The sequence below is a fragment of the Mytilus galloprovincialis genome, chromosome 2, assembly GCF_965363235.1.
Source record: "Mytilus galloprovincialis chromosome 2, xbMytGall1.hap1.1, whole genome shotgun sequence".
Taxonomy (NCBI): domain Eukaryota; kingdom Metazoa; phylum Mollusca; class Bivalvia; order Mytilida; family Mytilidae; genus Mytilus; species Mytilus galloprovincialis.
Genome location: NC_134839.1, coordinates 55,251,915 through 55,264,474, shown reverse-complemented (window position 1 = coordinate 55,264,474; position 12,560 = coordinate 55,251,915). Strand labels below are relative to the sequence as shown.

Sequence of the window (12,560 nt, the reverse complement as noted above, 5' to 3'; positions counted from 1 at the left end):
ATAAACATTATGTTTATAAAGTACTGACTAAAGTTATTACTATGAATGACCTGTTTCAACATTCGTGCTTATAAAGTACTGTGATTGAGTGCTTCGGATGGTTTAGAAATGTTTAGCTGTAATAAGTGATTTTATTTGTAGAAGAAGGAGGTGTTGTGAATGTTGATGGTGCCAGTAGATTGTCAGATGGTAGCAGTAGCTCATCTGGTACAGATTCCAGCAGTGACAGCAGTTCATCAAGTTCTTCAGAATCTAGTGATTCTGAATCAGGTTAGGGAAAAGGCCAACAAACTTTCACACAATGATCTGAGCATTTGTCATAATCCTTCATAAGTCTGTGTGACCATATTTCATAATAAGCCATCTGCCATTATCATTGATGAATGTACTGATTTTGCATTGGTTGTGTAAGAAATTTTTAATAGGGTGTGCAGCAGGGCTGTATAAATGAATTTTATATTAATCGTCAATCATTTTATGTGTTTGTTTACTAGAGCTTATTGAAATCCAATATTTGATTTAAATATTAAGAACAAACAATCGCCAAGAGTGCAGAATGTGTTAAGATGTTGAGGTCAGCATGTTCTTTGCTGGCATATGTTGTTAAGCTTTTTCAAACATTGATATGAGCCATGAGAATATGCCCTTTGTTTAAAAAGTATTTCTATTCAGGTGTAGCCATGAACCTAATTTTGAAATTATTTTTATGAGTATCTTAGTTTTTCTTTTGGCTGAGAAACTTGGAATAACAAAAACTAAAAAAAATCAAAAATTTAAGTTTTGACACTTTAAATCTAAAAAAAAAAAAAATCATATAAAGAGTGTAGAAACATGGCCTCATCATCACACATTACAGCACTCCATGGCTGATATCATTGTCCATTCCTTGTTGTCAAACACATCATGTTATTAATGTACTTCAAATTACGCACGTTTTCAACAAGCATTGTGAAAGACGAAAAAAAAACATTTAATGCTTAATTTTACATTTATTGTGCTGTGTCGAAATACATTTTTTGTTCTTTTATTTTCTACAAGAAAGAATTGTAAATATTCATATAGCTAAAATTTATTGCTTTATATTAAATAGATATACAATTTTTTTGTATTGTATCATTTTATAGTGTAGAGTTTCATTTGGTGTACATACACTGACCCCATTGTCATATTATTGTAGATCTCATGTCAAATAAAATTAAAAACAGATCTTTCGTATTTTATTGTTAATATGAAACACATTCTGCACTCTAGGTTTAAAATGTTTAGTTTTTATCAAATACTTGGAGATACATCTATGCTTTAAAACCTGTTTCACACTACTTTGTCTTGACAAATATATATTTTAAAAAATGGAGAAAATGTTAGTTTTACCATTTTCAAATATTTGTTTACAGCAAAATGCATTGAGTGTGCAGGTAAAGGTAATGTCTTTGACTAGCTTGCTTGCTAGCTGAATTATGAAGTCATTATTAGGTAAAGTATACTTCCCTCTTTTCGTAGTAGTCTATTCCTGCAGACAGATAGATGGGTTATCTGTCGGACTAGTTTTCTCTGAAAGGAGGGTTGTATACCTAACCTAATGATGACTTCAAGGTTCAGCTAGCAAGCAAACTAGTCGAAGATATTACCCTTACCTACACATTCAATGTATTTTGCTGTAACTTTTGTAAACATTTAAGAGTCAAAATAATCCTTAGAAAAAGAATAAGTCTGAAGACTGAGGTTGAAACAGGTTTTACTTTTGTTTCAGAATTTACAATTGTAGATAGTCAACACAGCCTAATAGTTGCTAATACTCAGATCATGAGTATTGAGCAAGAAAAATTAAGGAAAATAGAAATTGCCAAAATTTTGATATTTTGGACTAGTCTGCAAGAGTACTTTTCATCTGGATAAATTAACTATGATTTGGTAAATTCAGATGGACTACTGAACCAGTTTTTCACAGCCTTCAGCCTCATTTACATTCTATACATACCAAAAAAAAATATGATTACTTGAATGATTAATTCGAAACCAACTGAACTAGCCATTGGCAGTACCAAAAAAACATAATATAACCATACTTTTTTTTTCAATATTTTTGTGAACTTGACTTACAGAAGGTAAAACCACTGCCATAAACAATGATTTATAGTAAAACACACAAAACTTTCCTGAAATTGTCAAGAACAAAGTCAATCACATAGTAAATGTTTGTGCTATAAAATGGGACGAACAATTCCTGATTGAGAATGATACAAGTAAAGAGGAAATCTTGTATCCCAGTCCTACTTTAGGAATTGTTCACTTTGTAGTCTTGTTTCTATATATACATATACAAAATAAAAACCATAGACATTGGAAGATTACTTAATTGGATAGTAGAAAGATAACAATGTAAAAAAATCAATTTTGAAATGCAGGACAGCCCACCTTAAAATGATGCTTACAATTCACAACACACATAAATGATATACAAAGGTATTGAGCAACACTCCACACAGAAAAATACTTGTAGCAAGTGCATCACTATGCAGGAAATAATAGAATTGATTGTGTATCACCTTGGATTTGCATTGTAAAGTTCTCTGTAGGCTAGTTAAATTTCACAATTGATAGTAATTACAAATCAAACCTAGTGATCATGTTATAATGAAACTGGCAGTTGTGCATAGCAACATATCACCAAATTCATATAGAAAAATATTTCTGGTCAAATTACATACAAGTAAGGTATGTCCTTGTATAAAGAAGTGGTCAACAGACATAGCTTGATAGCAGATTACAAGTTCAAGGTAGATGTATAAATGGCAAAAAAGAACTCTTATTTCTAGTGTATATGCAACTTTCAGGGTAAAGTCACAATTTATTTTATCCTGCCAAAGAATGCAGTGCAAATCTCACAAATTTGCTATCGGTTGGTTGTCCATTGCCAGTCGATCCTTTTTATTATGGAATAAATATAATTTTAGAATTAAATTCTTCAACGGTCCTTGTAGGTTGTTAAGTTTAAAAGCATTCATGCAATTAATAATTTTGTTCAACATTTTTGTCTTACGATTAACAGACTTGGTCATTTTACTTAATAAAAGTACATTGTAATAAAATGAAAAAAAAATAACAAAGGAGCATGTAAAGATAATTCTAGATATAGAAAATTGACCAAACAAAAAAAAACTAGTGACCCAAATGTAATTGCTGTTAATGGTAAATGATAATTGATCATTCAATGTTGTCCACAAAGACATCCAACATGTCTTCCATCAGAAGGTACTAAAACTTTCAAGTAAAAGGTCTGGTTTTCCACTAAATATGATTCTTAAAAAAAAATTAAAACATTCATGGTGCTGTTTGATAATCACTATTGCCATTTTTGCTAAAATTTTTTAGAGTTTTGAGAGTTTCAAAAAAGCTTGGTACAGAATTAGGATAAAATGTTCTTAAAAGTCCTGTATAGCTCCAATTGTAATCAAACTGGTGAACATCTCAGTAATTGGACTTTATTTATTGACACATTTAATGTACAAAACTACTGCCACTAAAAAATTTTTTTTAAATTATCAAAGTTCAATCAAACATTCTGCTAGACCCTTCAATTTCCTAATGATAGGAAAAATACTTTCCACATCTCTTTAAAATCTGAAATTATCTATTTAAATGTCTACTAAACTAGGTTACATGGGAATTCGTGGACTAAAATGTTGGCTTTAGGATGAAATCTATTCCAACGACTAATGTCAAATCTGAATAAAATACAGCAGAGCTAGAACATCTGATCCTGTATTTTAATGAGATTGCCATATGCCCAATCTTAAAACTGAATTGTTTCCTGTATCAAAATAGATTTTTACCAAAATTTATGGATTAATATTTGTTACTTAAAGAAGATTATTTTGTGTGTGTGTGAATTTCCCACTTTGCTTACTATATTGCATCATTGCAAGGTCTGCTTGCCCTGTGGACAGGTATCACCTGACCTAGACTTCATTTCATGGATAGTTGATCAAGGTCAGATTTGTTCGGCGAAGTTGTCATCTCTGAAACTATAAGCTGTAGATCAACTCTGCAGTATTTGGAATGATTGTATAATATTCACGTCTGTTTAAAGTCATTGTTCATCTGACCTTTACCTCAATTTCATGGTTCATTGGTTTATGCTAAGCCTGTTCTATTAGATACTAAAAGCAAATGTTCACTTATTTATTTGGTGTATTGAGAGATTGCAAGGTGTGCAAGTCCAGCAGAGTACTTGTTTGTTTCACAGCTATTTAGTCCATGTTGAAGTCTGTTTCTTGGGTACTTTAAGCAATCGAGTAATAACCGTATTAGCAATCCGAACAGCTTTAGCTTTCTTCATATACACAGCGTAGTCGAACATTTCTTTGACAGCTTACATTTTGAACGGGTTTTTGTCATAGCATTAACTTAATTTTCTGAGACTTGAGAGCAAATTTGTTAATTCATTTAGAGCAAGACTTTGGTTAGCTTGCTTGCTTGGTATGTATATTGTACAATTGTTATTGGGATTTGCCTATATATAATAATATATTGTCTGAAGATGTCAATCTTAATTACAAAGCTTGATTAAACCATTATACAAACAAAGCAAGCAAGCAAGTCCACCAAAGTTTTACAGTACAAGCATAAGGAAATTAGCTCTTCTTTTTATTTTGGTATTAAGATGAATACTGCATACATAGTAGATGTAATCATGATTACAAAAGAGTGAAGAATGAAAAGACACAACAAAAACAAATGTTTCTGCCATTATAAAATGTGAAAGTTTTGTTAGCAAAAGATATTTATTTTAGGATCTCCAATGAAGAAGAAAAAAACACGTTCAAGACATGGTAGTTCTGAAGGTGCTGGGATGATTAATCAGGGCAAAGGGAAGAGCCAACAGGTAAAAAGATGATTAAATCAATATAGCTGACCATAAAATATTGAACACAAAATTAAATTCCCCAATCGACACATTTAAAAGTTCTAATGAGGAGATAAATTGTGGGAAATGTTTGTTTTCATTTCTTTCCTGGTAGTGTCTCGGGATGATCCAGCCATTTGAAAAAGGGGGAGGGGTTCCAACTATATGTCCCCATTCAAAGACATTGATCGTCCCAAAAAAAGGGGGGAGTTCCAACCCCGGGAACCCTCTCCCTGGATCTGCTAATGTGTCTACACATGCAATATATAACTGTATTTGATAAAAATAGAGTAGTGAATTAAAATTAAGCTGGGCCTCCAAATTTTAAGTGTTTTGTAGTTGTTTTTATTGATCCGTTACAGGCCAAGTTATTCTATTCTGGTTTAGGAAATTACCATTTATATTTTTAATCTCATATTTCCTAACAATGAGGCCTTTAATGTTTAACCAAACTTAAGTTTAAACTTATTGTCAGTGGTTACTTGTAGTCAAATGCAGCTGCTTCTTTCTTAACCAATGTACGTTTATAAAAATCAATTGGACACTATTACTTAAATAACAATTTAGATAGATTTAAAGGTTCATGAAATGAGAAGGGTTCTTATTAATCTCCTTATTTAAAGATTTTTGTTCAAAATTCATGAAATGATTCACTTTTCAAATAAAAGAACCCTTTATGAAAACCTAAATTTACAAAGGGGGGGGGGGGGGGTTTGGTTGATTATATAGGGAATCACTGAAGCATGACTGGAGCCCCCCCTTTAGGTCAACCAGAGGGCCCCCCTTATGAAAAGTTCTGGATCCGCCACTGTATTTCTTTGTATGAAATTTTAAAATTATTTTCAAAAAAAGCAACAAAACCATGTATTATTTGGGAAGTCCTGAAAATGTATTTTTTTGGAATTGATTAATTGTTTATTGGTTGCTTTATGTCCAGTGTCAAATACTTCATGCTTATTCAGAATGATATTAATTAATGCTTAGTCCAATACTGAAGCTATAAGATAAGCTTGACCTTGAGAGATAATTAATCTGCATAATCACATGGTCAAAAGACTGATGTTGTTATATGGTTGAAATATAAATTTTCACAACATACTTCAGGTTGGTAGCCGAAGAAGAAGCAGTAATGCTCTGTCATCTCCCCCAGTCAAAATTACTATCGGTGGAAACGACATGGTCATGTTGTCACCAACATCAAGAAGAAGATCATCACCTCAGAAAACTATGAATTCTATACCACCACCATCAATACAAGCAATGACAAATTCCTTACCACCTGTCCCACCACCATCTCAGCCAATCACTAGTCACCAAACACCTGTTATACAGCAAAAACCTCCATCTCCAGTAATCACAGGTTAGTATCAATGAAGTCATTGTAGTAGTTGTAGTCGTCTTTAAAAATTTGAATTATCTTCCTTTGTCCAGAATTGTTGATGAATCAATTAAAACATGCTCTATACAATGCAATATTTGATTTTACTTCTCAGTGATAAACTGAAGCAATCTTTACCCTTCAGTGCTGACAAGCACTTTGATTTTCATTGTTTATTAAAAATTCATAATTTCACATGTGAAATAATCTTATATATTTTCACTCCTCTGATGTCATAAGATAAAGAGAGTTGCATCATTAATGTCTGTAAATCAATAAATTATTAGTTGTATTTTAATTGATGATAAACAAAGTCAAGGTTGGTATCATTAAAACATTAATTACAGATTTTGCTACATTGTTAAATTGATAACCATTTATAATAAGTTGATGCAAAGTATCAAGACCATCAAGATTGTATCTAATATTTAATTTCCAATTATAAATACAACAGATTGTTATATTGATGAATTATTATGCATGTGCCAACAGACTCTTTTTCTGCGGTACATGTAAAATTGATTCATTGATACAATCTGTTGTTCTTAAACCATTCAGGTTGAAAAAAAATCAAGATGATGGGCAGAAAATAACCTTAAAACATGTATTTAAACTAGATAATCAGTTGTCTTTCTATTGTAGCACCTGCACCTCCAGTTAAACCAGTAACTCACTCACTTCCTCAACAGCCCAGTCGTCCTTCAGGGCTGGCTACAGCAAAGCCACAGACAAAATTAATTGGTAAGTCATTACGCTATAGGTAAGTGGTAGTTTCTGGTGATCAATGTTAAAGTGTTTAACAATATAAATAAATAAAAACATCAGGTACATGTCAATAGATTGTTCAACAACTATTACGTCAGATAGCTTGCAAATTCAATTTTGAAATTAGTCTTTACATTACATTAAGAAAGACATTTTTAGACGAAAGATGGGTATATTTTGGCCTATTTTCTGTCTGGATATTGCAAATGCTAAGATTTGATGGCTCAAAATTTATTATCAGTGTGCTAACTTAAAATGCAAAGCATGATAAAATTTTCTAAAATTTGGGCGAACTATGCATATTTTTGATGGAAGACCTAATACAAAAATGAGAAAATGTGAAAAGACTAACCTACAAAAGTTCAATGATGAAAAAAGGCAATTAAAGATCAATTTAAGGCAGCAACAAGAAGAAAAGCCCATACAGTATAGGCCGCTATAAATTGCCACGACATGATAAATGTGAACTAATATGAACAAAAAAATTAACAACCTAATTGTCACCATACATTTGTATACTGAAAACAACTATGACCTCTGTAAATACATATAGTTCAGTGTCTGATCCAGAGTGAGGGTTTTGAGGAATGCCCACCCCCTTTTTTTTGGACGATCAATGCATTTGAGCAGGGCATATAGTTAGAACCCCCCCCCCCCCCCCTTTTGTCCTGGGTTGCGAACACCCCCTATTTAAAATAGCAGGATCCGCCCCTGTAGTTCATTTTATATTTGTGTTGTTGTAAAGGTATTTTTGAAGTTATATGTAATAATTAGATACTACAGTTGACAGGTTTTATTAAGAGTATATTTTATTTTAGTTCCAACAGTACCTACTGGCAACACTATGAATATTTCTCCTCCCAGTTTATCACCTCCACAATTGCTTGTGGAGAAGAGAGTTCCAGATTTTCATCCATTGTCACCAACCAAGTCCCATGAAGATTCAGCTGACAATTTACTGGATTTTTACCTTGGAGAAGATAATAACAGCAGTAGTCCTAAACCTAGTCCACCTAAAACAGCACCTCCTGCTCCACCTGGTGCTACTATATGTATGTATATTTCATACTGTAAATTCAGAAAAGATTGCATTCATTTTGTAATTTTATACTAGAATGTGATTTTAATTTTTGAGATATTGGGGGAAAATACAGTTTAATTTATATTAAAAAAAATTAGAATGCAAGTTTTTATTATTGCAATTATTACCCTGTTGCATTTTTCGCAATAATAAAAACATTGAATTAATTCTAAATTTACAGTAACTAATGTTCATTTAATTCTCTTCAGTGCTACTATATGTATGTATGTTTGATAACTTATGTTGATTTATTGTTATTCATTGGCCACTAATTGTTGGAAATGTACCTGAACCTTGATTTTAGATTTTTCACCGAAATACACGTTTCCTTTTTGACTTGAGTGAAGAATTTACGAAAAATTGCTAAACTCATACAAATTGGTATCATTGAAAATAAATGAATCAACAGTTAGTACAGTAGATTCTGGTTATTTGCATAGCCTATTTGTCAGACAAAATTATGCAATAAAGCGGAGTATGCTTATATCCGAAATGCCAAATGACAGAGTCAAATAACATCGATAGAACAGATCAGTAAAAGAAATCCATGAAGAAAGATGAACATCTGTAATCCATATACAACAATGAATGTTGATTTATTCTAATAAAAATTATCTGTCTAGTGTCATATGTGTTATTTTATTTTGTTTCTTTAAATAAAGATTATAAACACATTTTGTTTTAGTTTAGTTATTTTGCGTTCCGACTTTCCTTTACCTGGGATACGAAAATAAACTGTTCTAAAAATAGATTTGTTTCTATGACCCATATGTACAATGTACATTGTTATGCTTTGATTAAAATAAACTTTTAAACAATACTTCACAGTTTATAATTATTTTAACAATAGATGTGTAATGAATTGCCTTTGATATGCAGTTGGACAGTGAAGAAACACCTCGTTAGTTTCGTATCTGCAAAGCAGTAATGGGCCCTGTACGGGTTATTTGCTTGAAACAAGTGTTGAAAGTGGGAAAATATAATAATTAAAAGTAAATGCTCTTTTCATAAAACATTAAAAATAAATGATTGATGCATAAAATTCTTTAACCATTTGTAAATGCCCCATAATATTTAACATTAATACAGATCACCCCAAGCCCAATTAATAGAGTTATGATCGATAATTAGCAGGAGTTATTGTTTTTAAAATTAACCCCAAATGTAATCTATGAACAATTGTTTAAATCCAATCAATTTTTAACACCTTTTGAGATAGAATGGTCAGTGTTTTTACAACAATATCTATTTGACATGTTTATGACCTCGAGGCTTAAAATAGAACATGGGAAACTTTACCTGTGCAGACATCAAGGTTTATTTTTAAATCAAATTCATAATATAAACATGAAAGAAACTGTTTTAAAACTTTATTTAGATAACAAAAAAGTAAATATGAAATAATAACGAAAATAAGAATGCATTCAAGAAAATTATACTTACCAAATTGCCATTTCCGGTCAGAAATCTCGTCAGTTTTAACTAAGCATATCTAGACGGCAATAATTTTCTATGCAATAAACCAAAAGGCCACTTGTAGAGCTATGCATATAACCGGACAATTTAACATTACATGAATGGGAAATGGTTTTGTGCAGGAGAAAACTATGCAATTAACCGAATTATGCTATTAAGCGGTATGCAATTAAGTGGAATCGACTGTACCTACATAGAATTGACACACGTTGATCACAGTGAAATCCTTTTGTTAACAATAATTGTGATATAAAACTCATAGAAATTACAAGTCATTGTATGTTCTGAACATTTTCTAAGACAAAAAGCAAACAAGCTAATAATTGTGGTTCTTTGAACATTATTAGGATTTTAGAAAATGTAGAGCTGAAAAAGAACCTAAAATGAGTAAAATGTACGTAATTTTTTCCCAGTTTGTTAAAATTTTATGAATGAATACCAAATTATAACTCTGTAAAAACCAGCAAGTACTGGTTCATTATTTTTCACCAAGTTAACAACCCTAGTTTCTACTCTTAATTGTTACGTATTTCAGCTGCTAGCGGAGTAGGAGTGAGATTTGGATCAAGTTCCAGTAATCCTAATTTACCGACCATGGCTCCTGGGTTATCTACCCCTGGCAGTGGAGGAGGAACAAACTCTATACGACCAATGCAGGCAGATAAAACGCCTGTTCCTCAGGTTAAAAAGGTATGACATGTTCTCATTCCTCACTCATTGAAACATACTTAATTGACACAAATATATATAGATAGAATAATAACTAAACATGGTTTTGAACAATTTTGTTGTTGTACAAGGCTAAAGAAGGGGCAGAATGTGAGGATAATTCATGATGAAATATTTTGAGTAAAAATCAACAATTTTAAATTTGAAGTGAAGGACCATAAAAAAATCTGTAACCCTGCATAATGTTGAAGATAAAATTCTATTGAAACACATTATCAAATTCACCACACCAACAAAGGATTTGATCAGTGACTGTATAAGACTAATATTTTTACTATCAAAGTATTTTTACTGCCCAAAATAGTACAGTTATAGTATAGATGCATATGCTTCCTATTGAAAGTAACTTTTTTTCTGCCATAGAATAATGTTATAGTATAGAAACAAATTTCGTATTTAGTTTTGCTTTGGGAATTATCTCTTTAAAATGATGTCTTCTTTTTTTTCAAGACCATCAGTTTTGTTCAATAAAGTTTTATTTTTATGCTGGTTTTGAATTGAATATAAACAGATGTTTTGCTTTTGCAGTATTTTTCAATAATACTATCAAGGCATACATTACTTATTAGGATGCTATTTTCAATTTTAGGATACTTTTAAGGTAAAGAATGCTGGTTCTTGGTCAAGCTTAGCAAACATGTCAACTCCTTCATCTCAAAAGAAGGGACCCAGTGCAATGCAAAGCTTTGAACAGTTTAAAAAAGCAGCCAAACAGAAGGAAGAAAGGGTAAGAAAAATTTCTTAAAAAGATTTTTAAATGGATGATTAAACTACTCTGAAAAATGTTAATGCATCTTGGATTGGGGTGTGTGTCACATATCAAAAGTCAGTTCACTCTGAATTAACACCAAATATATGTACATGCTCTTTCTAAGGCCAAAAACATGATCAAATAGAATGTAAGAATTACAACATTTATTGTGTAACATTGTTTTGTCTAAGTATTTAAGTTTTGAGATAACTTAGCAAGAATATTAATTACATTATTTTTTGTAAACTTCAACTTCAAATTGTTTTTCTCTCGTATTCCAGGACAAAATGATGAAAGAACAAGAAGAAAAGAGGAAATTTAATAAAGAAATGGAGGAAAGAAATAGACAGAGATCAGAAATGGAGAAACTTAGGTTTGTTAATTGAGATCAAAATTGAAATTCAAGATAATATAAGATGAAGTCGTATATATAGACTTAATGGTCCTGAAAAAGATATGGCTTTCGATATTAGTTTTACAAACACTGAAGGATTGTTTTTAAAAAAAAATATAAATAGGAAAATGAGTCAATAAGAGTATTTATTGTATTTCTTTTTGCAGAGAACGTGAAGAAGAGGAAGCATTAGATGCTGCAAGAAAATCAAGTAATGATGACGCTGCTCGCCAAAGAGAGGCTGACAGAAAAGCAAAAGAAATAGAACGTAGAAAGGAACAGGAGAGAAGACGACGTGAAGCTGTTAGTCTAATTTCTATGTTTATTTCAATTTAAAATGTCTGTGAAAGAATAAGGATAAAAGCTATTTACTTCTATTTTAGACTCTTATATAATGCAACTGTTAAAAATTAGGCTTTATCGATTTTAACAGCAAACAAAGTTAGATGAATTTTGTAAATTTTCTCACCACAACATGACCAACATAATCAATTTAAACTGCTATCAGTCAATCAATTGACATTTAAATTTAAATCATTTATTAGATTAAGTTGTTTAAGTATATTTACATGGTTTGGTCAAACAGATATTTTATAGTTGCTTAAATTATTTCATTTGGACTGTGATGGATAGATGTCTCATTGGTGATACATCTCCATATTTTTGTTTTGCTTGCAACCAAAGAAACAAAATGCAAGACATCAGGATTACAACCTTGCTTTCAGAGAGCTTTTTTTAAATCATTTATTTCTATCTTTCAGATGGCAAACAGAATAGATATGAATGCTCAGAGTGATTTGATGGCCTCATTTGAGGAAATGATGTGAATTATTCTGTGTCATATACAAGATTCATCACAGACAGACAAGCCAGAACACAGGTCACATAAACATTCCTCAATGGCTATGATTTGTCCATTCCATATAATTATTTATGAAGTGTAAAGATTTTTGAAAGTGCATAACTATATATCAACATGGAATGTTCATCAGAGGTTCAAATGCTTACTGATTCATGTAACTGGTTAAAATTGCTATTGCAACAAGAAACAGCAGTATGAAATGTCATGAAATGATGTGA

At 31.4% G+C, this 12,560-nt stretch overlaps 1 protein-coding gene across 2 annotated transcripts in view; it reads left to right on the top strand.

Moving 5' to 3' along the window:
• Positions 1-12,560, top strand: part of LOC143063880 (bromodomain-containing protein 3-like) — a 36,448-nt gene extending 23,888 nt beyond the window's left edge. For both annotated transcript variants that reach the window (XM_076236307.1, XM_076236308.1), the window contains exons 13-22: positions 142-270; positions 4,794-4,885; positions 6,011-6,266; positions 6,927-7,025; positions 7,868-8,101; positions 10,142-10,296; positions 10,925-11,062; positions 11,368-11,459; positions 11,648-11,783; positions 12,242-12,560. In XM_076236307.1, the coding sequence (XP_076092422.1) occupies positions 142-270; positions 4,794-4,885; positions 6,011-6,266; positions 6,927-7,025; positions 7,868-8,101; positions 10,142-10,296; positions 10,925-11,062; positions 11,368-11,459; positions 11,648-11,783; positions 12,242-12,307 (1,397 nt within the window). In that variant the 3' untranslated portion in view covers positions 12,308-12,560. The remainder of the gene's footprint in view (positions 1-141; positions 271-4,793; positions 4,886-6,010; positions 6,267-6,926; positions 7,026-7,867; positions 8,102-10,141; positions 10,297-10,924; positions 11,063-11,367; positions 11,460-11,647; positions 11,784-12,241) is intronic.